The 23,904-nt window shown below is 42.1% G+C and overlaps 1 protein-coding gene across 1 annotated transcript; it reads left to right on the top strand.

The window, feature by feature from the left end:
• The first annotated feature begins 366 nt into the window (after positions 1-366).
• LOC117736551 (transmembrane protein 132D) lies at positions 367-23,894 on the top strand. The gene is given in 18 exon segments (XM_034541953.1): positions 367-414; positions 416-530; positions 5,645-5,709; positions 5,711-5,764; positions 5,766-5,924; positions 5,926-5,967; positions 5,969-6,157; positions 6,159-6,350; positions 6,352-6,441; positions 6,443-6,490; positions 6,492-6,529; positions 12,488-12,625; positions 16,616-16,808; positions 18,469-18,612; positions 21,359-21,564; positions 21,840-22,101; positions 22,318-22,509; positions 22,590-23,894. Coding segments are annotated over 18 exon segments (3,480 nt in total).
• Positions 23,895-23,904: the final 10 nt, after the last annotated feature.

Raw genomic sequence — 23,904 nt, forward strand, 5'->3', positions numbered from 1 at the left:
ATGATGAGTTTAGTGCCCTGAGGATTGCGCACAAGACAGTCAGTGATCTGCTAACTGCCGTTTAACACCGCAGACTGGGAGACCGACTCAATCTGGAGGACTTGAGTTATCTCGCTTCGAGGGATAATATTGAACCAAGCGGAACATTCTCCGTCACACGGTCGCAGCTCAAGACTCCCACATCTTCTGACCGGGCACGAAGTATTCAGCAGAGACTTCTCCAGGATCGTTACGCACAACTTTTACGCACAACCGGGGAACTGCCGATGAACGGATCTCGATGCGCTGTCACCTGCAGCACGAACTTCACTACAATCTGTGTTCTCACAGTTGTGATTATGTTAATTGAGCGAACTGCAGGAATGGATGAAACGATCCGCTCCATGCTCTGCTGAAACGAGACCAAACCACGGATATGGGAACTTGCCTGGAACAGCGAGCTGCTCAGGGTGCCAAAATGAACTTTAACTACCAGACCAGGAGGATTTTACAGATATTCTTTGCAACTATTACAACAGTTTTCACACAAGGTAAGTGACCTAGAAGTAGTTGCTTGCGTGTTGGGATGTGTTTAAATGTAAACTGTCCACCAGGGATAAGTAGCCTACAAGCAGCGTCTGCTGCCAAAGTGAAATGAATTAACCTGAAGCTTTATGCGACTATATCACCGTTTATGCATTCATACCGCGTATGCATTTACTGATATCAACTGAAAAACAATGAGCCATAGACTGAACTGTGAATTCCGTGCAAATCTTACTGAAGGGAGCTGGGCCTTTTTTGAGAAATGTCATGCCAACAGTAAAACAGTCTTTTCTAAATGCGTAAATAATATATAAATGTCCTAATTTGTGCCACAATCTTAGATCTCACTCGACAGTGAAACAGCTTTCTATTGAGCCAAACAGAGCATGTATGTATTGTGGCAAAGGGGTCTGACAGCAGTGAGTGTGATATTCATCATTTAAGATGAAATCGGTGTACATCGGAGTAAAATACTTGATGGGTTTATATTACAACTTGACCCACGCCTTGTAGTTTAGTACTTTGCTTTCCCTGATGAATGTATGTTAGAAAAACGGAGTACTCAATGTTCACACAGCAAACAAGAAGCAGACAACCTAAATTACCAATTTTGATCATTAAAAAAATCACATCACAAATGCATTTACTGTAAATTCTATAACTACTTCATAGATGGCTATTTCCAGGTAATGTTGGTGGCTGATTTATAGATACAAGGATGACAACACTTGAGACACTGTGATAAATAAGATGCTAAATAATAAAAGCTTAAGCCTCCCCTTTCTCCCCGTCTGTCTGCCTGTTTTCTCCACCCTTTCACTACCCAGGCCATTGGGGCATTACATGCTATGATCAGAGCATCATTGTGTCTTATAGACAAGCACTTAATGTCAGAAGAGAACGTAAAGAGTACTTTTGACCATGAGGTCTGACTGATGAAGTGTCGTCGTCTAACTTTTGTTTCGCAGCTCCACTCTTGTCAGCACATAATTCACTTTCATGATATAAAATAAATGAAATAACAGGAAATCAGCAAGAGTCTTGCCCACAGAACATACATATAGTAAAACTGAACAGTTTTGAACACTACATTTCATAATTTTCTGTTAATGCATCATGCTCATTGTCACAACCCTGACATTTCTAGATGACCTTTGATAACTAACCACAATGTTGTGTGATACCCTTTTTTTTAATCCCGGGAATAACAGCTTACCTTTCTTCTCCTGTGAGCTACTGTTTTTCCACCCAAGGTAACTGCTAAGTAACTAAATGTCTCACAACATACTCACACCTTTGTATTTAAGGACCTATTTATCAGCAAGCTGTCAGATCCTAATGAGAGTTTGTTGGGGCTTTATTAAAAGTAGATGTATTGGAAAGGTCAGCCTGTCAAAAGATTAATGATCAAGTGCTAACATGATACACAGGTGCTTAATAAGTGTTACTAGCATTAGGCCTTGCCAACATTTTCTTATTTTAAAGTATTCATCATCAGTGTATTGTTAGATATGTGACCCATAATACAAACATAACTATTTGATCAAAAAATGAAAGTGAAAAACTTTGAAACACAAAAAAATCCTCTTAAACGTTCAATTACTGATTAAAATGCAGACATCCATTGTTGTCCTCTGAAATGCTATTGGGAGTCGACTCCCTTCTGCAAGCTGTTTTGCACATATGGTAAAAGTCATTACTGCACATTAAAATTCACAGTGATTCCTCAGCATTATAATAGAATAGCACAAAGATTGATTACGATTGGAGAAATAAGGCTCAAAGACAACCACATTGAAAAGAAGTTAGCTGACTATGAACATATTTTAATATACAGCCTTGAGACAAACTGCAGGGCAAAAACGTAGCTCATTAGATACAACAGTGTTTTTAAAAATTTCTTTTATTAAAACTGGTGATGAGGAACATTATTTTAAAAGTCTTAGTCCCCATAGACCACAGAACAAATCTCTGCTACTGACTCCCCTTTTCTAAGTAAAGGGTTGTGTTTACTTTCCGTATCCATTCTAATGCATGGCAGTAAAGCCCTCATTGCACTGTATTTGCTTCATACATGTGGCCAAGCCAGAAACACTGAGGAATTTTATACTCACAAAGTCACGTATCCATTTCAAAAGACAATTCATGCTTGACGTTTATTCTCTGCAATCACTCAAAGGAACAGTAGAGTTAGTTTCAAATGAACAACTCCAAAATCTAATTTCCTACAGGTAGCATTTTCATTTGGACACAGAGATGGATGACCAAAGATTTGATCAACAACATATGACTTGAACCTTGACATAAAAGGAATTCTCCCCCCCCCCCCCCCCCCCCTCCTGGAAAGTAATTAACCTACATACAGTAGAAAAATAAAAAAATAAATCAACAAGACGAGGCATTGAAAATGAGCAGTCTTGGAGAGGTGGCTTTTAGAGACTGTTGTAGCATCTGCATGGCAACACTGATGCTTTCTGACTCCAAGGAGGAAGAGGAGCTCAGGCTCTTCAAAATGAGTGATTTGAGAGGCTGGAACAGCTGGTCCAGCGGATTTGCTCTCATGTTTTCCAGTTAAGGGCAGAATTCTCATCATGGTGAGAGAACCATAGAAGTATAGTTTTGCTTACATTGTCTACTTGTTAAATATCCCAAAGTGGCAAAGGAGAAGGATCTGCATCTCTTACCTGTCATGAATGATACAAAAAGCAGCATGCCTGAAAAGTCTGCTACCAAGTAGATGTGTGCTTTGTATGCCTGAGATTTAAATGGACTCCTTTTGGTTTTCTGACAGGAACAGCATGTGAAATAACAAGGAGAGCACAGATGACCCATCAAACCCAACTGTAAAAGGATGAGCTTGCATGTGAAGTAGTCTGTTGGCACATTGGCGGTGCATCCTCCCTCCAGGAGACAGTGAGCCAGTTTATAGTCACTCCAGCCGGAGCTGCTGCCAGCTCTGGTATTAAATAGCACATCTGTCGCTGTAGCCACTGGTAGGCCAAGCCAGGACAGCCACGTTCCCAGATTCCTGCCTCATGCAGTGTGTCGCCCATCAGCAAACATGACTGTCACTCTTGTCTGTATGTGGAAGAGTGAGAGAGAGATAGATAGAGATGCTGTGGTCTTCCTACGATGGCTGCTGGGTGACAGGAGTTTGACATATACAATATAGTCGTTGCTGTGTCAACTGTCAGACCATCATGACAGGCTCTTTGCCAGGGTGGATGAGTGAGGATAAAAAGCAGAAGAGGCCATGATGAACGGACTAGATGCCGGCAACCATGAGGGACATGAGGACTGATATTGACACAGAAAAGCTTCAAACTGTCCTTGTTAAATAACAATAAAGAATTGAGGCGCAGTCAACTCTCTATTTGGCTACTTTTGCCATAAGTTGACAAATGCAACTGATGCAAGTTTTCTAGATTGAGACATTATCCCTTTTGTCAGACATGGTTAGCTTTTGCTTTACCAGTGGGATGATGATTTGTTTTTTGTCTTAGATTGCTACTGAAGCTGTTTTTCCACCACGTTAATGCGGCACCATCCATTTCGTTATAATCTGTAAAGTAAACACCAGTGTTTTTGTCCTTAATTCACAAAGTAGGGCAATTAGCCACCAGATAAAAAGTGCATTCTCAGGTCAGCAGCCATAATCTTCATAATTCTATCAAAATGGACATTTAATGAGGACACACGATGGCCGGGTGACCTCTGCTCATGTCCACTGTGGCAAACACTTACCATTAAGCTTTTAAACCAGATCAGAAAATATTTATGCTGTTGGTTTGTTTTTTATTCACTCGAATAAAAAGATAATTCTGTGCACTTGTGATCAGTATTTAAACAGGCAGCCAGTAATCCTTGTAATCATTGTCCTTGTTTACTGTCCAACACAAAGCAACCAATGCAAACATCACATCTTCCTGAATGATAGACAGATACATTTTCAGATTTATCTCTGTTTTAGTTAGCCTAATAGTTTTATTAGAATTTTCGTCATTTACTTCTCGCAAAATACAACAAAAAGCAACAACATAAAAACATCAGAATGTTTTTTCTTGTGGTGGATCTGCTGGGTATTCACAGCATGCTGACAATCTGAAATAGCCATTTTAATCCCAGTTTTGGATGGCTGAATTCAACCTTGTGCCAAATTTATCAGATCCACCTTTCCTCCCCAAGCTGATTATCCATATGAGACAATGTAAGGGGACAGGCAATATAAGTCAATTTAAGCTTGAATCACTTGACACAGAATTTCCATATCAGTAAACATGTTTTTGAAAACTGAATTATATAGGAATGAATTCATCACTTTTTTGTGACATGTTTAGTTACCTGGGTGTTATTATTTAGGGACTGTACACACATTATTAGGGGCATTGTATTCTTCTTTATGGCTGAGAGAGGTTTTGTATTTAATCAAAACTTATACTATATTATTTCAGCTGCCCTTTGCAAATGTAATTAATAGTTTTGTTAAGTAGTAAGTCCTAAAAAGACAACATAAACTGTCTCCTTATCAGGGGCTTAATAATGTGTAAATTGTGGTGCACATTAGAAGTTCAATGAAGAAATTAAGATTGTTGCGGTACACGATTAAAGAATTTTCATCAATGTAACACACTTGTATTAATTTGATATTTTTGTGGGAAGGGTGTTTGCAGTTTTTTCTAACTGAAGAGGTTTCTAAGTCAAGAAGAGGTTTCAAAATACATATTGATATCCCCGAGGAGACCTCGTCACATCAATTCTTTCTGCACAGGCTTTCAACAAAGTCACCGAGTTCAACTGTTCGGGTCCCAGCCTCAGAAACTATAACACTATTACACTTCACTTCTTGTAATTTACATTATTCCACGTATGTGCTCTGTTACATGGATTTTTAAGTTAAGCTCAGAGGCCTTTTAGTGTAATACATTGATGGATCACTCAGTTGATCAGTTGGCCTTGGCTGACTTTTGTGCTCAAGTGTTCCTGGTATTTTTCCACAGTACTTTAATTGCTCAGTAATGGTTTTTGTTTAGTTTTTGAAAATAAGTTGCATAGAAATATGGTATTATGAGATATTGCCATGGCGTTTAACCAGCCTTCAATTTCGTAATTTATCTTACAGATTTGAGCAGTAAAGAGCTGACTGACAGTAAGAGCCCAGTGCCTTTCCCTGTCTTCTTGCCGGTCCAACTACGAGGTGCGAGATGCTGACTACCTCTTCCTGAAGGAGGCTGGGCAGGACTTTCATGAGGAACTCCAGCATGCAGAGTCACACGCAGCCCTTTGTTATCTTAAGAGCCAGCCGGCAGCCAGCTGTCAACGCAAGCTACAGCACTATGTCCACAGAGAAGCTTGTGCCTCTAGATCTGGTCCAGTCTGTTCAGCTTTTCAACGCTCCAAAGGGTCTTTACCTTTAACTGGAAAATCCAGGCCTTTGTGCTGACGTCCTCGGGTTTTCTCATCCAAGCCCAAAGTCCGGGTGCTCTTCTATGTTGCGGGGAGGGACTGGGGCCGCGGAGCAGGAACTGTGGATGAGCTACCGTGTGTGAAAGTGTACGCTTTCTGGCAGACCCAGGAGGTGAGAGGTTCCTGTGTCATGGGAGGCGACAGAGGAACCTGCATGGCTGAGCTGGCTCCCTGCACTTGGCTGGTTCGCTGTGGGGTCAGAGACCAGCAGGGAGAGGCAAGGACCGACTACTGGGAACCCTGTGGAGCTGTACTACCAGGCGCAACCCAAAGTCAATGGAAAGTGTAATTCTGTTGATGGAAGTCGTTGGGGTGGCTCACAGCAGCAGGCAGCAGAGTTTGTTCCTTTCACGCCCATGCAGGAGGATTGGCAGCGTACGTCTTCTGCAAGTGCCAAAAGGAATGGCAACACTTTCTCGACTCAAGCTCGGCAACGCCATTGTCATACGGACAGTCCTCCAAGCCGCTGAAGAAGACTGATATCTCCACTTTCTACATACTCAATGGCCAGCTCTGCTCAGCTGACTAACTTCACTCTCAGGTAAGACAGCGTCTTCGGCTGCCTCACAGTTTGAATAGCTATAGTGTAAAGATCCATTGCAATACACTGAGGTGAAATACTGCCATCACTTCAGAGGGCTCTGCAATTTCAATGTAGTGCAAATTAATTGGTTAATAAGAATTCAATGCAGAGAGATGGTCACTAATATTATTATTCCTCTTATCTAGTACTTGCGCAAATCCTGTGCCATCAAAAATGAGGAATATTTGAGGAAATGAGATTTAGCATGGATTATGGCATACGATAAGAGGTTAACCGTCTTTCAGAGAACTGGAGATTATTTGAGTTTCAGTGAGCACAGCCCAATGACATTAAAGGCTGCTTCAAGAGCGGTAGTCATCAAGGTTGACATGGATCAAATGAAATCACGTGTACGCATGTGACTCATTAATGCTCTGCTTTAAAGGGTATGCCCGGGATCTCTGGTAATTCAACGCACTGCTACTAAATGTATGAAGATCCTGGGGATTACCGGGATATCTCAATTTAATTTAAGGCTCTGTTCTTACTTTGCAAAGCAAAGTGTTCTTGTTTGACTGGAGAAGAGAGCATTTGTAGTCCCATCTCAAAACAGCAGTTATTCCTCTGGAGGTCTCTGTGACCTTATTGGTAACATAAGATAATTGTTATTTAAAAGAAAACTCATACAGTATATATCCTGGGAACGAATGCCTCAACCACCTGACTTGTTCTGAAGAAGAAAATACAAAAAACAAGACTCTGTTCTCATGGCATTCTCTCAATATGTCAGTTTATTACTTCTCTTTTCAAGGTGAAATGATGCAACATGGGAGATTGGCACCTCACCACTGCAAGTGAATTAGATGCCTCCATTTCGCTCTCACTGCTTCATTGTTGCGTTTTCATGGTCCCATGCGCGGCCTAATGCCTTTTATTATCATCATCCAGACGGAGTTCAAACAGAACCACGTTGCAGCAAAGCTAGATTTGTCGAGGTTAGCTGTCAGAGCAGACAAGTAGAGATTTACGCTAACTTGATTAGAGGCCATTTTTTAATTATTATTCTGGACACTATCCACTTTACTCCAAGCCAGTGAATAATGGCCTGCCAGGAGGTATGAAATACATTGTCTCAGTTATTCATTTGGTTTGTGTGTAGATTTAGATCATGAGTAGAGTATGTCATAAATCCTTCCATCTTATGCGGTTTTGATCATCTCTGTTGCTGTTTGCCGTTTGTTGGATGATGTCCAGTTCAGTGTCCTGACTTAAGAACTGGCTCAACAGGAAAGTCCTTGAAGGCAGCTTGTCTAAAAGTGTGTTCATTTCCTGGACAATAGTTACAGCCTTCCTTGTAGATTGAATAACGCTGTGCTACACAATCATACTTCCTGGAAATAAATAATTTGTGAGTTACTTCCGCCTTGACTTGCAAATACATGCTTCAGTGGAGGTGAGCCGTTAAGGGGACAGTCATGGATTATTAATTCCCTTTTCACCTGGTCCTGTATTCATTCACTTAGACAGTCACTTAGTCAGATCAATTGTGAATGCTGGAATAGGTAAATATTGATTGAGGCAATACCTGTGCATGGGTGGATTTGTGCTTTACAGTTTCAGAGTTGCGTCTGCAGTAGTCCCTCAACATTTCTCTCAGGTCATTCCATTTCTATCTGGTGTACCAATAGAATAAAGAAACATAATTTAAAAAATGTCATCCTGCGGTTTTATGAGTTGTCTGGATTTCCAAGAGAATCCGAGAACTGGGAATTACAGACCTCTGAATGTATTTTATCGGGTTAGACAATGTATTTAAATTTATTTAGCTGGTTCACTTTTGTTCTCTCTCCAGCAGAGATGCCAAAAGATACATTCTGATCTCTGCTCTTCATTCTGTCCACTTTTAATCATTGCTGCTTTAATTAATGTACTCAGTCACACATGTTTCTGAACAAAAATCAGATACCAGAAAGATAGCCTCTCCTCTCCTCTCCTCTCCTCTCCTCTCCTCTCCTCTCCTCTCCTCTCCTCTCCTCTCCTCTCCTCACAGCTGTCACTTGACTGGAAGATTGGCAATCTTGTTAGGAAGCTTTGTAGCAATTAATCTTGTGTGATGTCTTTTTTAGAATGTAGTAGTAGACTAAACTCTGAAATATTTGATATATTTTTTTACATCCAATTAACATTAATTAAAAAATACACTCATTGTCTGACTGTCAAACGCTTATATCCAGTACCCTCCCCCAGCTTATCAGCACATTAACAAGCCCTGTGCATCCGGTCCTCAACAGCTGTCTGTGTTCTTTATCATTGTCTGAATGTCCCATTAAGCTTTGCTTAATATCCTCTCATCAGCATGATACACCTGTTATTGATGTCTATAGCTGGAGTCAAGGTACATACAAATTTTGAGGTCGATTGAGAAATAGAGAAGGCACACCTGTCCTTTCCTGTTCATTCTCTGTGAGAGTTTGATAAAGGTCATTCATAAAGTATAATCACACACCCACGTGTTTGGTAATTAGGGGATCCCTTAGTGTTTGCTCAGGAAGTTGACTGGCGAGAAATATGTGCTTACAATTTTTCTTTGGGTTTTTCTTCTGGATGAAGCACAATCGTTTGTCTTGTTCTGTGGGGTTTTATTTAAAGACAGCAGTGTGGCAATAAATAAACTATACATTCTGTGTCAACAGGACAACCGTGTCAGTGAGCTCTTCAACTCGGGAGCCTAATCATTCATCTGTGTGACAAATAGGACTTTCGCAATCTATTTTTAGTGCTGTGGTGCCGGCCATCTGGCTGGCATGTTGGCATGAACATCTCCTCAACTCTCTAAACTGCTCCATAAGTCCGATAAGCACGTTGCCGGTGTCTGGTCATCAGACTGGCTAAACAGTGTACATTTGCCTGCTTAATTAGAGATTGCATCTGTTTCACCAGTAGCACCGCAGCCCCGCAGTGATGCATTCACAAAGGCCAAAGATGGTGACACAAATTATATCGGTGAAGCAATTACAAACCCTATGTACTGTAGCATCTCGATAGCGGGTGATGAAGCTTAATGGGCCAGGCTGTGTAGCTCACACAGAGAACATAACTTTTTTTGAATTGTGTCAATGTTTACTTTCTTTTGTTAGCCATGCCCTGTGACCAGTTTGCGTGTGTGGAGTTATATTTTACATGCAAGTGAGTGAATAAAGAGTGAGTGAATAAAGAGTATGTACAAGGTGAAAGAATAGTGCCACTCATGCCTTGCCTGGGTCAGAAGTGAGATGGATGGCAGGTGCAGCACCTGAGAGCTGCTTTTCTCACACGCTGTCAGCTTCAGTCTCCAAAGCTATCCATCTTCTCTGCCCTGGTGCCTCCCCCTGCTGCTGCCTCCTCAGGGCCTGCTAACCAAAGCCATGGACACTGGCCCCCTCTACCAACCACTCAGAAGAAAAACACCTCTTCCAATCACATCTTTGTTTATTTATTTTTTTACACAAGTTGGGCTGGGAGAAAAAAAAAAGCTTGAGATAAGTCTTCTTGTTACTGCCACTTTTTATTTGTTAAACTCTGCTCCACTCAGCTCAATACAAAGAGGGGGTTCATCACAGCAGGACATGTTATTCAGAAGTCATTACTTGATTAACAGCAATGTCATCCTGCTTACCTCATTGATTATGCCCGGATTACTTTTTCACTTACAATTCTCGACAGTCAGCATTAGTGCTGTAATTCTGTAAAGAAAGAGGGAAAGCAATTGGTGAAGGCAGCACTAGGTAAATAAAATCATACTCAAATGCTTTGGGAACTGTGTAATGTGTGATGCTTCACATGCTATTATGCTATGCCGTGGCTCCTGACTGAAATAACTCAAAAACTATGAACATGAAATGTGGTACAGGCATTCATGGTTTCCAGAGGATGACTCCTCATTTACTGAAGTAATCCTCTGGCTTTTACTCTTGCGTCACCATGAAGTTCACATTTGTGGGTTTGGGTGAAACAACTGATTGGATTTGATGCCATACAATTCCATGTACATGTCCCCCTCAGGAGGATCTGCAATAACCAACTAATAATAAACCAATGATAACCCAATAATAATGCAATATTGTTGGTGTATGCAAAACCAATGACATTTGTGTGAAGTGCTAATTAGCAAATGTTAACATGCTAAACTGGGATGGTTTATACCAGATAACATTATTCCAGTTGCCAAACATCAGCATGTTAGCAATGTCATTTTGAACATGTTAGCATGCTGATGTTCATCTTAAGCTTAAAGCTGCTGTGCTTCATGCCAGCATCACTGGAGATCAGTGGTTCCCAAAGTGGGAGTGTATAAATTATCAGTCAAAATTGTGAACTGAATGTTTCATCTCAGACTTCATAATGTGTGGTAGTGTGACTTAAAAGGCAAGTCATTTACATGGATAACAGGGTGGAACCACCTTCTTCTTGTTATCACCTCATCTTTCATCTTTCCTAACCGGAGAGTCCTAAAGCCTTTTCAGATTAACACTGCATGTATTTCTCTTTGCACATTTAGCCCCTGTGTTGTTGGCTCTCCTGCCTCGCGGGAACCTTCAGACTGATAACAACGGACTGGCCACCCCTTTCTCTTCGCTACTGTCTTTTCCCTCTAATACACAGTACACAGAGGAGTTAGTTTCTTTGATGAGAAACGCTCCGAGCCAGAGTTGGAATTTTCATTTTGGAAGTTCAGTACGTTTCAGGAGACACGTGAGAGTTTTAGAGGCATCGACACAACTACCTACGTCATGGTATATGGCTATTACATGTCCACACTACAACGTTTCCATCTTAAAATGCATATCTTTTGCCACGTTTCCCCTGAGCGTCCACACTACACTGGAGTTTTCATTTAGAAAACAATGCTAAAACGCCCGTAGGGATGGAGGCATTCAGCTGTGTGCAATAATGACCAGAAGACTTGCAGGACCAGATGATTCCACCTTCTAGCCTACTGCTCCCGGTTGAACCCGAGTTAATCAGATAAATCAACTGCTGTTGTGTGCAGCTGGAATTTAAACCAGCTGTCACAGGGGTCGCAATTGCACAAGATTAAAACCACTATTGAAAAAGACAATTCTCGGTCATCCCTTTATAATTGTTACCTTTGACCTGTGAGCTCTTTGTCCGTTTTAACTTTAAGCGGCTTCACAAATGCCACAAGATGAGCCAAATCCATTCTTTCTGTCAAAGAGACAAAGTAAAGGCCTTCCTATGTAGCACTCCTGTTAGGGCAGCGGGTCGTGTCAGACACTGTGGCTCTACAGCAGTGACTTCCACGCTGAGCTCAGTGGCCACTTGAGACCTTCCTTCCAAATGACATGCTGGATGTACAGATACGAACGAGCGTTCAAACATACAGGCACACGCAAACGTGCACACAAAACCAACACACTAAATCCATTAAGAGCTCATCCTATATATTTCATTTAGGAGTTATTGCGTGATGGTAGACTTATTCGTTTCACTGTGCTGACCAGGGAGCAATGTCTCCTCTTCTTTTCAAAGTCAAAACCCTCAGCCCAAAGCAGGAGGAGTGCTCTGATTGCTGCTGCTCCCATCATAGATTACACCTCCTCAGAGACTCATAATGCGCTCAAAACTTTGTGTTTATCTCCAAGATTCAGAGATAAACCACACAGCTTTGCATGCAGATGAAAACCAAATAATTACACAAGGTTTTTGTTCTGAAATATTTGAGACAACTTGTCTGAGCTGTTCATGAGAATTCGTGGAGTCTTACCAGAGCGTTGAGTTTCATAGAGAAGCAATTCTAAATGAGAATAGTTCACCATATTGACTATAGGTATATTGCTGCAGCAGAGGACTTTATCTTTTTTTATCATTTTTGTTCACGTTCACCTACACTTTAGAAAAATAGCCTAGAATTCCATTGGTTGTTAATATAGGACATTACCACATTCTTGACCTTTTCGTTTTTTTGACTTTCCACAGAGCGACAGTAAAGAAAGGTGTGACCTTTCGAACAGCGACACCCAGTAACTCTTTACTGTGGGACATCACTGTGGATATGGGGGCAGATGGAGCCATCGCTGTTATTTGTCAGAAGAAAGCTCCCATTCCTGGGAAAAGGCAAGTCTGTTCTCTTCACATTACTCTGTGTACAGTGTACAGTATGCAATTAAATTGCTTTGGTTTGAATGGACAAATAACACTTCAAAAGGAATTATTCAAGTACTATTGGTTGTCTCGCTGATGAAAGTGACACTAATGTAAAGTATCTCCTGCAAAGAATATCAGTAGTTGCTTCTGCACCAGTTGAGTAAAAGACTAACCATCATCACCACCCTGCAGGCCTTACAACGGCTTACTGCAGAAGCACGCTGCGCTGTGTCCTGGGACGACATCTCTGATTCTCTCTCAGCACAGGTTGGCTGCAGGTGCTCCTGTAAAGCTGCCCCTTGTAAACATATATTGCTTTTCCCCCTTTATTGGCCACGTCTCATCTGTAATCTGCTTTAAGATTGAATAATCTCTAAACATTTACCAGCTGTACACATCGATGCATTCCCAGTATACAGTAAGCAAGAAGGGAAAGGTTGTTGTAGCAAATTTCCGTTGTGAGACATTTTCAATTGAGTTTATTTTGTATAGCCCGATATCACAAATTACAAATTTGCCTCAGAGGGCTTTACAATCTGTACACATACGACATCCCTGTCCCAGGACCTCACATCGGATCAGGAAAAACTCCCCAAAAATAACCTTTCACGGGGAAAAAAGGGAAGAAACCTTCAGGAGAGCAACAGAGGAGGATCCCTCTCCCCGGATGGACAGAAGCAATAGATGCACTAAAACTATTTACAGTACATCTGCAGGCTATTCGGAATCCAACTCATTGGGCTTTTAAGAAGTACTGCACTATAACCTCATGAAACAGGGATACATCCTTTCCCCAGCAAGCAGCGTAACTCAGATGCCCTTACATTTTGAGTTGAGTGCAATTTATTGGACATTGAGGTGAGCGGGGTAAATTCAAGAGTTATGTCATATGAGCGTGGCCCTCCACTCCCACCTCGTCACCTGCATCTAATTGTCCAATCAGTCACTCAATGACTATACAGGTCCACTTCCATTGTTCCTTTGTCAGATCATCATCATTGCTATATGGAGGTTTCTTTTGTACCTGTTATCCATGTACCTGTTACCTACCTGCCCATACCTGTCTATCTGTAACCTACCTGCCTCGCTTTGAGCCTTTTCTTTGTATTACACTATTGAACTGCTCCAGTCTTCCTGTCCTCATCTATGTTTGGGTCAAAGAAGTAAATACACAAACTTCTTGTCATTGAGTATGAACCTCCTCTGTCATAATTAGTCAACAAAACAAGGATGATGCACCAATTTTTTCAGAGCACGGTGGAAATGATACGTCGGTGTACTATTAGCGAGCTATTAACATTTGCTCATTAACACAACTTTGTGAAATGCAAACAAGGCCTATAGCTGAGGCTGTTAATGTCACACGTTTTGCAAGTGTTGATGTGTTAGATGACAAGTAAAGGGATCAGAAAAGTGATTTTGATTTATCCCAAAGGGGACACAAATGTCTGAACTAAATTTGGTGGCCATCCATCCAATCGTTGTAGAGGCATTTCACTCAAAACCACAAATGTCAACCTCAAGCTGGCAGTAAAGGAAAAGTAACGGAGAACACCAAAGTCATGAGGATTCCTCCTCTGGGCACCATGACTGGATATGGATAGATATTTCAGTCTGGATGTAAGTTGTGGACTGACAGACCGACTTTGCCATTCCGCTAGCTCGGCCGATAGATAAGTCACAAACTGTTCTGCTGGCCATTCAGCCATCTTGAATGCAACGTACGTTCAGGAGAATACTATTCATGTTGCTGTTGTGCACTTGATTTTAATTCTTATATTGCCACTGATGCTTGCCAGTGCCCCCAAAAATGGATCCACTGAGATTTAACTCAAACAGTAAGAGTTTGTGCCTCTAGAGCAGCTAGAAAAAAATGCTCCTAAAACTAAAGCTCTAATCTGTGTTTAAATGTTTGGCAAAGCTTGTAAAGAGCAAGTGTCTGCAGCCAACTCTCATAGGATGAAAAAAATACTAATACAAGTAGACAATCACATTTCTCAGTGAACTTTGCATCAATATAATCAAAATGATTAATTCATCCCATCAAAGGGATGAATATTTACTTGATCTAAAGTCTTAACTTTGTTCGACACTGACTGGTTAGAGGTCGTACAACAATAGTTTCCTTTAAACCGAAGCAGAACACTGACCTTATATGTGGTTGTCATTATTGCTTTGACCTCATTACATGGTTTTCCCCTTTTGGCGTGGATTATGACATTGTTTATCACAACTTCTTTATGGGTTAACATATTCTTCCACTCATTTTAGCTAATCCTCTCCAAAATGTCATGAAGCTAACAGAACCCCTGCAGTGTGTGCCCTGTTACACCACTCTGGGGATTGCTCTGACTTTTTGTCTTGGCTTTAGTGAATACTAAGAATATTTGCTGTATCTGTATATTAAAGCTTTTTTATCCTCTGTCACAGCAGCTTGGTTTGGATCTTAATATTAAAGCGCTGCTTTTCACAGACAGAGTGGCCACAATGTTGAAGCATTATCCCCCGGCAAGCTTCACAAGAGTGACTGAGGGCGTAAAATAGCATGGCAGCATCCCTTATCTTATAGATATTTGTGTTAATGCATACTTAAGGGGATATATGCATACTTATGCGACGCAAGCATATCTTGTTTTGATGCTTGAATTCCATTATTATATTTTAATCTCAGGTCTCGGAGCAATATGCTAAGATTAATCAATTACACTAAATCTCTGTCTTGCCATTAATAAGTGAAAAAATAATGGAGTACTGGGTGGATTCAGAGAGCGGCTTTTTTGTACTTTGTTGTTGACTTTGGAACTTAATGGAGGATTAACAAAATATGATTTGCAGTTTCTCCAACTGTTGTAAACAGGACTGCCTGCACAGCCCTGACACAGATATTTATAACATGTACACACAGATGCAGTGGCTCTGATAATGTATACGTGGGTATGTGCATGCTTTTTGTTTTTTTGTCCACCAATATATCTTTTCTATAGTTCAATACAGTGCCAAGAAATAAAACCCAGGATACTAACTTGGGCCACAAGAGAAAATTGAATTCCATAGCTAGGACACTCTGTTCTCTGTGGCATCAGTGAGAGGCCATTAGAAGTTACAAAGGCTTATACTTTGTTGTGTATGCAGGATGCCGCTGTCCTCGGACCACCTTTTATTCAGTTCACGTGAAAAGAGAAATTTAGCTCTATTCTTTTATGATTTAGCTTGGTAAAATGCCTCCAGAGGCAAAGCCCTCCACTAAACAAAAAAGCGGATTGGGTCTTGTCGGAACTACTGGGATCACATCCCTCGCCTGAATTTTGAGCTGGATATTTCTAAGAATCCAGTCTCAATCTTTATTATTTTATTTTTTTTCAATAGTCCCAACAGTTTCCTAAACATGAAATATTTACGTTATTTGCACGACACAGTGAATGAGGTGTTATTGATGCATTCTGAGCTGTCAATATGTTGCAGCAGCAATGCCACCACATCACAGTTCTATACCTCTGGTTTGGGCTTAAAGTGATTGAGGATTGCTAAAGTTTGGCTCTGGTCATCCTGGCTGATAATGTGTTCATTCAGTTATCTGTTTTCACATAAGGTCATGTAGAGCAATGAGCCACAGGCTGAGGTGCAGGGCACACTGCATACTCACTGCACCTTTCCTTTTCCTCAGACATCTATCTCAACAGGAACGTAACATGTGCTGAGTTAATTGCAAACCCAAATGGTGAAATAATGCTATCATGTACCAATGGCTGGCTGGGATGGACATATTCTCTCTTTCTGGAAGTTGAGAAAATGAGATCCTTAACACAGTCATAACACAAATGTGGCACTTGTTCCACCAAATGACGAGAACATAAAACAGTGTGTTGTTTTGATGATTTGCATTTCCACTTTAGGAAAACAAAATATTTAGACTGGCATGCATGGTTTGCATATCTGTAACTCTTCCTGCTTCCCATTCAGGCTTGAGAGCAGTCTGCTGGAGGTGCTTCAGATGGACTTTGAGGTGGAGGAGCTGAGCAGTCCTCTCGACAGTCAGGTGATCATATGGAGGCTGGAACTTCCATCTGAGTCCAAAGATGTAGTCAAGACTGAAGGAGCCATGAGGATCTTTACTACCCAGAGAGACTTTGTTGGCCTAGCCCCTCTTGTAATGGTGAGTTAGCTGACAGCTCCCATGTCACACCTAATTATTGTTGAAACCACCATCGACGTTACTGACAGCAGCGGTTCCAACGCCAACACCATCCTTTTGAGCGTTGGTGCATGAAACTATCATAAAATGCACTTTGCTCAGATCCATTCGTGTCTGGTTTGCATACACAAAAGGCTGGATATGCTTTGGATTTTTTAGTAAGTGGGTTCTATTTCGAGCAGAGAGTGACCTTGAGTGTTGTTGACTGTCAATGTGTCTCTTCTGTGTTGTTCTGCTCTGTTCTGGCGTGCAATAGTGTATGTGGTCATCCTCTCCTCCTTCATGCGCTTCTATTTTGGTGCCGCGGGCCTCTTTATCATACCTCTATAATTAATCCATGATATAATCCACACCACTAAATACGCAACACTACACAAGAGTTTACACCACTGAATATTGAGTTATGTGTCACCTGCAGTCGGTGACTTCTTAGTACACCAGTTTGCAGGAATGACCATAACAACCTGTCACATGGTACACTGAGACCACCATTTTCTGTTTCTTAGGATGTATTCCATCAAATATATTTCATAAAATATGTAGAGTTAAAAGTCAAGAATTATTTCACTTTATGCTATACATTTGGGCAGCAGGTTACTTGCACTGTATGTCTAGTCTGCTGCATTCCCATCAGACTGGTGCCTGACCTTATGAGGATACACTACAGTATCCTGATTCGTGAATTTGACATGGTTCATCTCTCTTTTGGATTAAAAGCTGACCTCAGGCAGAGGGCGAAAAACACAAGGAGATTTGATGGTTGGCTCGAGGGGACATTAGCGCTGACTGATCACTCTTAGCCCAGCTCTGTGAACTCCATCTAGTGCTGCTGCTCAATACTTCTATATAATGGCGAAAGCCTCCCTGACACAGGCTTCAGATCCGTTTTACAGTGGACAGACACATAATAACCACCTGCTTCATTTTCGTACTAAGTGGCCAAGCTTCTCTTTAAATTAGGTTCAACTGATCATTCACAGAACTTGACCTGGCTGCGCTCCACTGCTCTCATACTAATTTACCACACGTATCCATCTGTTCCATTTTCATGCTTTTATTATAAATGCGTGCATACAAATGCATGCATGTACAAACACACACAGAGACAGAAATATACTACCACATTACAGTACTAACAATAATTCACATCAATAACATTTTTTACAAAACACATAGGGTAGAGCGGACGACTCCGGTCTACCCTATTTAATAACACTTGAGCATTAAAAGAACAGACTCTACTGGAGATATGTAGAGATTTTTTTTATTCCACTTCCATGTTTGAGCGGATATGGCAGCGCTCTGAGGGATATACCTGTGCAGAAAAGTCCAAGATTAGCTTTCCATTCCATGAGGTGACCTGGCCAAAGGGGCACTCGCCTTCTCACCTCATCAGGATCGCTGAGTCGCACTTCACCGCCCCCGTCTCTCCTACCTTCCTCTACTTGCACCCCAAAGTGGTCCGATCCCACATTTCTTTTTGCACTACATGAAATCATTAGCCAAATGTCTAAAATGTAAAATAAAAACAAACCAAATTATTGCATGTTATTATTTGTTATTCAATGGGATGAAGAAATATGTACAGGCTTGATGGCTGATTTCCCTGGCGTCTTCGTAGGACACAGAGATCCTGAATACAGCCGTTCTGACTGGAAAGAAAGTGGTGATGCCCGTGAGGACAGTAGCTGTGGAAGAAGATGGAGTGGTCACTGATGTTTCTGACTACACAGACTGCAGCTCTGGTGATGAAGATGTACTCAAGGTAGGAGTCACTCCTCTTTCTCCTCGATACCGGCCGCTACATATTGTAGAGGGAACAATAACCTTCTGATACATCATTTTTTGTTTCTTTGGTTTCCCACATTCCAATGAATATACCTTAGCATTTTTTTTTTAAATTATGATTTCATTATGGGGATGAAAAGTTCAGAGGTGAAATTGCAGGTTTTTTGTGTGTGTGTTTTTTATATACACCTTTTGTAGTCAACCTTAATCCCTTTCGCTGCAGAAGTATCAAGTGAAAAATGTTCAATCACTACTGGTAAATGGTGAACTGAGAGCAAACACTTTACTAGCAGCCATAAATGGAAGAATGTGAGACATTTGTGTCTTGTCTGCCCACCCTAAAGTTTAGAGGCAGGAGGGCAATTTAGAGTGGCTGTAACAAAAAGGCTCCACCGGGGCCAGGTTGGTTATATGTTTGATGGTAAGGACAGACGGAGACAAATAAGTTGTACCAAAGTCACCCCGGCTCTGCGTCTCTTTTCCACACAGTAAAACCAACTATTAGCTGGGCTCCGACAACATCGGCCATCAATCTCCCGACAAAGAACAACCACCGAGCTAAATCGCTCCCCACAAATGACCTCAGTCTGCCACTGTGCTCCCATCCAGTGACTTGCCACGTTTATCCTGTGAACCTGAGCTTGGCTGAAAAGCCAACTTTGATTATTGATGAAACTGAAAGTCAGGCCCCCCCAGGCTGTAAGGGCATTGTAGACAGAGAATAAAGACATGCAGTGGACTACAGCCTGCTAATGTTTATTTTTAATTTTTACCGGTCACGTTGAGCAAGCAACAGATGTCTCGGCTGATAAATGTAGTATCCTGTTCAGAGTGTTGCTCCATGAGATGTAGACAATACGTGCACATATGTATTACGTTCAGATGGGTGTCAGTTATAAGAAAAGCAGGACTGCATGAGGATGTCAAGAGGCTGGACTGAATCATTCACCGTCTTTGCTGTTCTGAGCCTACAGGATAGCTCTCAGTTTATTTGCTGACCAGCGAGCAGCTTCAGTCAGAAATATCCCTCTAATCTTCTTAGTCTAAAAGCTTGACTCAGATATCTTTTCTCTTCTGGTGTGCCTAAAGAGTACCAAATATGTTAGTGATGGATGGGGAAAGATTTATCGAGAATGTTTAGCTTATATGACAAAACAAAAGCAAAAGTCTAATCTGTCGTGATGGAAAGCTTTTCTAAATGTGCATGAATGATGGAGAGACTTACAATGTGCATGTATAAGCATTCTCTTTGTCAGTTCAGGATGGAATAATTGACACTTGGAACAGTTTAAGCATATATTGAACATAAATGTCTACTCAGTTGATTAATCAGGACTCTTTATGGTGTGAACAATTTCAATTAAGCCTGAACTCGGTGTAACGTGTGAACATAATTTGCCCCCTTAAAACTATTGTCACAGCTGTGTCAGTCAAGCATGCATTTGAGTATTTCTTTAAATATATTTCTGCTAGTCTTTCATACTGTACCATGATGAAAGTAAAATACCATTTTAAACAAATATCTATTTTGACACCAAAAACACCAGGGGATATTCTTGGAGGGAAAATGAGATTGTGACATGGATGAGTGGGCGGATGACACTTTAAAATGGCATTCCCTTTGAACTGATGCTTCAGAATATTATTTGAACATAGCTCATGGACGTTCAGTGGAAGAGGTTTCTCTGAAAAAGCAGAAAAGAGCAAAATGTCTTCGATCATGGATGACTGGTTGACTGCCTCCACACCAAACAACAACAACAACAACAACGACGACTTCACTGGAACAAAATCAGTCCTCGTCTGTTGTTCCATGCTTGCATTAGAAATGTTCCATAACAACCATTCAGGGGCTTCAATGGCACAGTGTGCTGATTGGATATAATCCAAGCATAGGATTATTCACAGGGAAGAGGGCAACTCAGCTAACAGCAAGGATGACACATAGTGATGTGGTCATTCTGAAGCTTAAACTCTGGTCATGGGTGCAGGATGACTGATGCTCAGATGCCGTGTCACAAGATGTCCTTGTGACAGGGCATCTCCTCGTAAACTGTTGGGTTCACCCTGGTAAGCACGCAAATCATTGCCATTTGTATTCCTCCTCAGTCTATCTGTCAAAGTCACTGTTTTTTTTTCACCCCCGTGCACTTCCAGGGCTGGTGACTGAACTGCAATGCTGCGTTAATTATTGTTTAAAGCAGCGGCTGTTGAGAGGACTAAAGAAAACCTCCTGACTCGTGTTTAAAAATGTCCATGAGATCTTTGAGCAGTCGCCCAAACTTGCCAAGGTCACCTTTGAAATCACAGCGTAATGATTGCATTTGGCTGTGAAGGACTGATGTTCAGTACTGCACCACATGATATTTTGATTAACATAAAATTGCAATGCTGCCTCCTCCTAACGCTTTGGACCGGTGATCATCGCAGCAGTTTATTACAGCTAGCTGACATTAGTATGGTAACACATGCAGTGCAAAACTGCTGCAAGGCCATTTGTTGTTGTAAGAATGGCCTATTTGTTAAAATAGTGACTTTTATGAGAATATTTGATTATTTCTTGTCATTGGTTAGATGACTAACGATCTAAATATCTCCATCATTGACAACAATCTCATTCTGAGTTTGATGTAGACTGTTTACTCAAGTGTACACAAACTCCTGACTCATCCTGATTTTCTGATGGATTGTTCCTTTTATATATATTATCTCTTTCCATCCAGGTGTCAGACAGGTGCAACTATGTTTTCCTGAATGGCAAAGAGACGAAGGGCAAGGTGAAGTTGGTGGTGAACTTTACCTATAGCTACCTGAGTGCTCAGCTCGAACTGAACGTGTGGATGCCCCGACTCCCTCTCCAGATTGAGGTGTCAGACACAGAGCTGAGCCAGATCAAAAGCTGGAGGGTACCCATACTAGCCTCAAAAAGGTGGGACACACAAATAAACCACTTGTTCATAATAAAAACTCTCCATATTTTGTTTCTAGATGGGATTTCCAGAAGCGTCCTTTAGCCCTTACAAATCCAAATCATATCTTTCCCAAGGGTTTATGGATTTTATTCCATTATATAATGTAATGCAATATCTCAATGTGATCTAATCAACCAAAGAGACAGGCTTGAGTGATTGGACTATAGCAGGTCAAAGCATTTACCATGTGACAGGTGTGAGTTGCACGTGTGTTTTTGTTCTCATGTCCTAGAACTGGCTGGAACAGTGAAGAAGACAGGAAGGGAAAGGGCTGCATGCTTCAGTTTCAGCACGCCCTGGTGCGGGTGCTAACTCACTTCGTGGCAGAGCAGGCGGATCCTCGGGATCCTAAGGCTTATTTCCTGGGCTCCGATTGGCAGGTGGATGTCACAAGACTGGTTCGATACTTCATTAAGGTGGAGGACCCTCGAGTGGCAAGGCTGCAGGCAGGAAGGGTGCTGTCAGGACGAGACCTCGGGACCACCACCATCCAGGTAATAAACTGAACTACTTCTTGGTTTAACCTTGGCCCGAACAGCCCGTTACCAATGTCATAGTAAGAAGCGGCTAGACCCTGGTCTAGATGGGCTAGTTTTCTTTTGTTTTACTTACAAAACTCTGTTAAACTCACAAACTGAATTTGTCCTGACAAGGAAATACAGGCTGAGGCACCCTAACGTATTTACTGTGTCTGATAATGTTTGTGACAGGTCTTCTCTCCACTGTCTGATGCAATCTTGGCGAAGACAACTATCAAAGTCGTTGATGATAAAGTGACTATCACAGATTTGGGGGTCCAGCTGGTTACAGGCCTCTCCATGACTTTACAGTTGAGTACCGGAAGCAATAGGGCCATCCTGGCTACCACAAGCACTCAGGAGTTTCTACAGACCCCCAAACAGGTAACAGTCTGAATCCATTTAAATGTCTAAAAGATGAGCAAAAGCACAATTACAATATCTCTTGTTTTCTCTTCTTTCAGGAAGCCTTGGTCAGTGCCTGGGTGCAGTTCAGTGATGGCAACCAGACTCCTCTCGATATTTATGATCCTGCTTTCTACAGAGTGACGGTGACATCTCTCGATCCGGGGGTGGTGTCAGTGCAGGGCCCTCTTCCCACTGTGGTTGCAGAGGGTGAGGGCGAGGGAGTCCTGGTCCGAGTAGAGATTTCCATCTGTGAGTCATGTCAGAAGTCAAAACGCAAAAGCACAGTGGCTGTGGGAAACGGCAGCCTAAAGGTCAAGTTTCAAGTGAACAGTCGGCGCCCAGGCGGCAATTACAGCAACACTTTTAGCACCAAGGACAACGGCAGTGATTATGGAAACGATGGCGAAGAGGTGGACAGCGAGAGAAAGCAGAGGGAGCAGTCCAATGGTCCTCCGCCACGCAGCTCAACCTTAGATAGAGAGGAGAGTGTCATGCAGAAGATCACAACCACGATCAAATCTACAGAACGAACCTTCATTACCAGCGGCAGCCTCGGAGGAGTGGGTAAGACCAGCAACTCAGGAAACCCCGGCAGTCCTACCAGCTTGGAGAATATCAGCATGATGAACAGCCCAAGTGACGGCAGCAAAGCGGACAGCTCAGACAATATGATAGTGGAGGACATGAGCAGTGTAAGCACTGTGAAGGCCCCTGGGAACCTTGTGAACTATAACTTCCCCACTAAGGTGGAGGTATCTGGGCAGGAGACAGAGGAGGTAGAAACTGGTGCCGAAGAAATGTTGGTCAACAGGCCGCTCACAGACTTGGAGATTGGCATGTACGCTCTGTTGGGTGTCTTTTGCCTGGCCATCTTGGTTTTTCTGGTTAATTGTATCTCATATGTTGTCAAGTTCAGGCACAAGAAGCCTCCCTCTCATGGCCAGGAGCCCACAGGGCACAGGCATGATTGGGTGTGGCTTGGCACAGATGCCGAGCTGGTGATGAGCGTGCCGGGCAGTCCTGTCCAGCAGGACTCCCAGACTGCAACCACCGTCATAGACATTGGGCCTGATAAGACTTGCTCTCTGCCCAGAAGGCCCAGTTGCCTAGCCTCCGTCACAGACTCACCCCTCAGCTGCGTGGGCTCCCTCAGGAGCAAACCTATGCACACCGAGTCCCTCCACTCGCCCACCAGCAAGAGAAAGAGAGTCCAGTTCACCACTTTCTCCACTCTGGAGCGCCAACATTCGCCACATCTCCCGCCCAGAGAGAACGGCTACGGCATCCACTGGGTTGGGAAGCAGGACAGTTGCGAGGAGGAAGCCCAAGTGCCCATGACAGATACTGGGGACCAGTTATAATACAGAGCCT

Source organism: Cyclopterus lumpus, chromosome 9 (assembly GCF_009769545.1).
Source record: "Cyclopterus lumpus isolate fCycLum1 chromosome 9, fCycLum1.pri, whole genome shotgun sequence".
Lineage (NCBI taxonomy): Eukaryota > Metazoa > Chordata > Actinopteri > Perciformes > Cyclopteridae > Cyclopterus > Cyclopterus lumpus.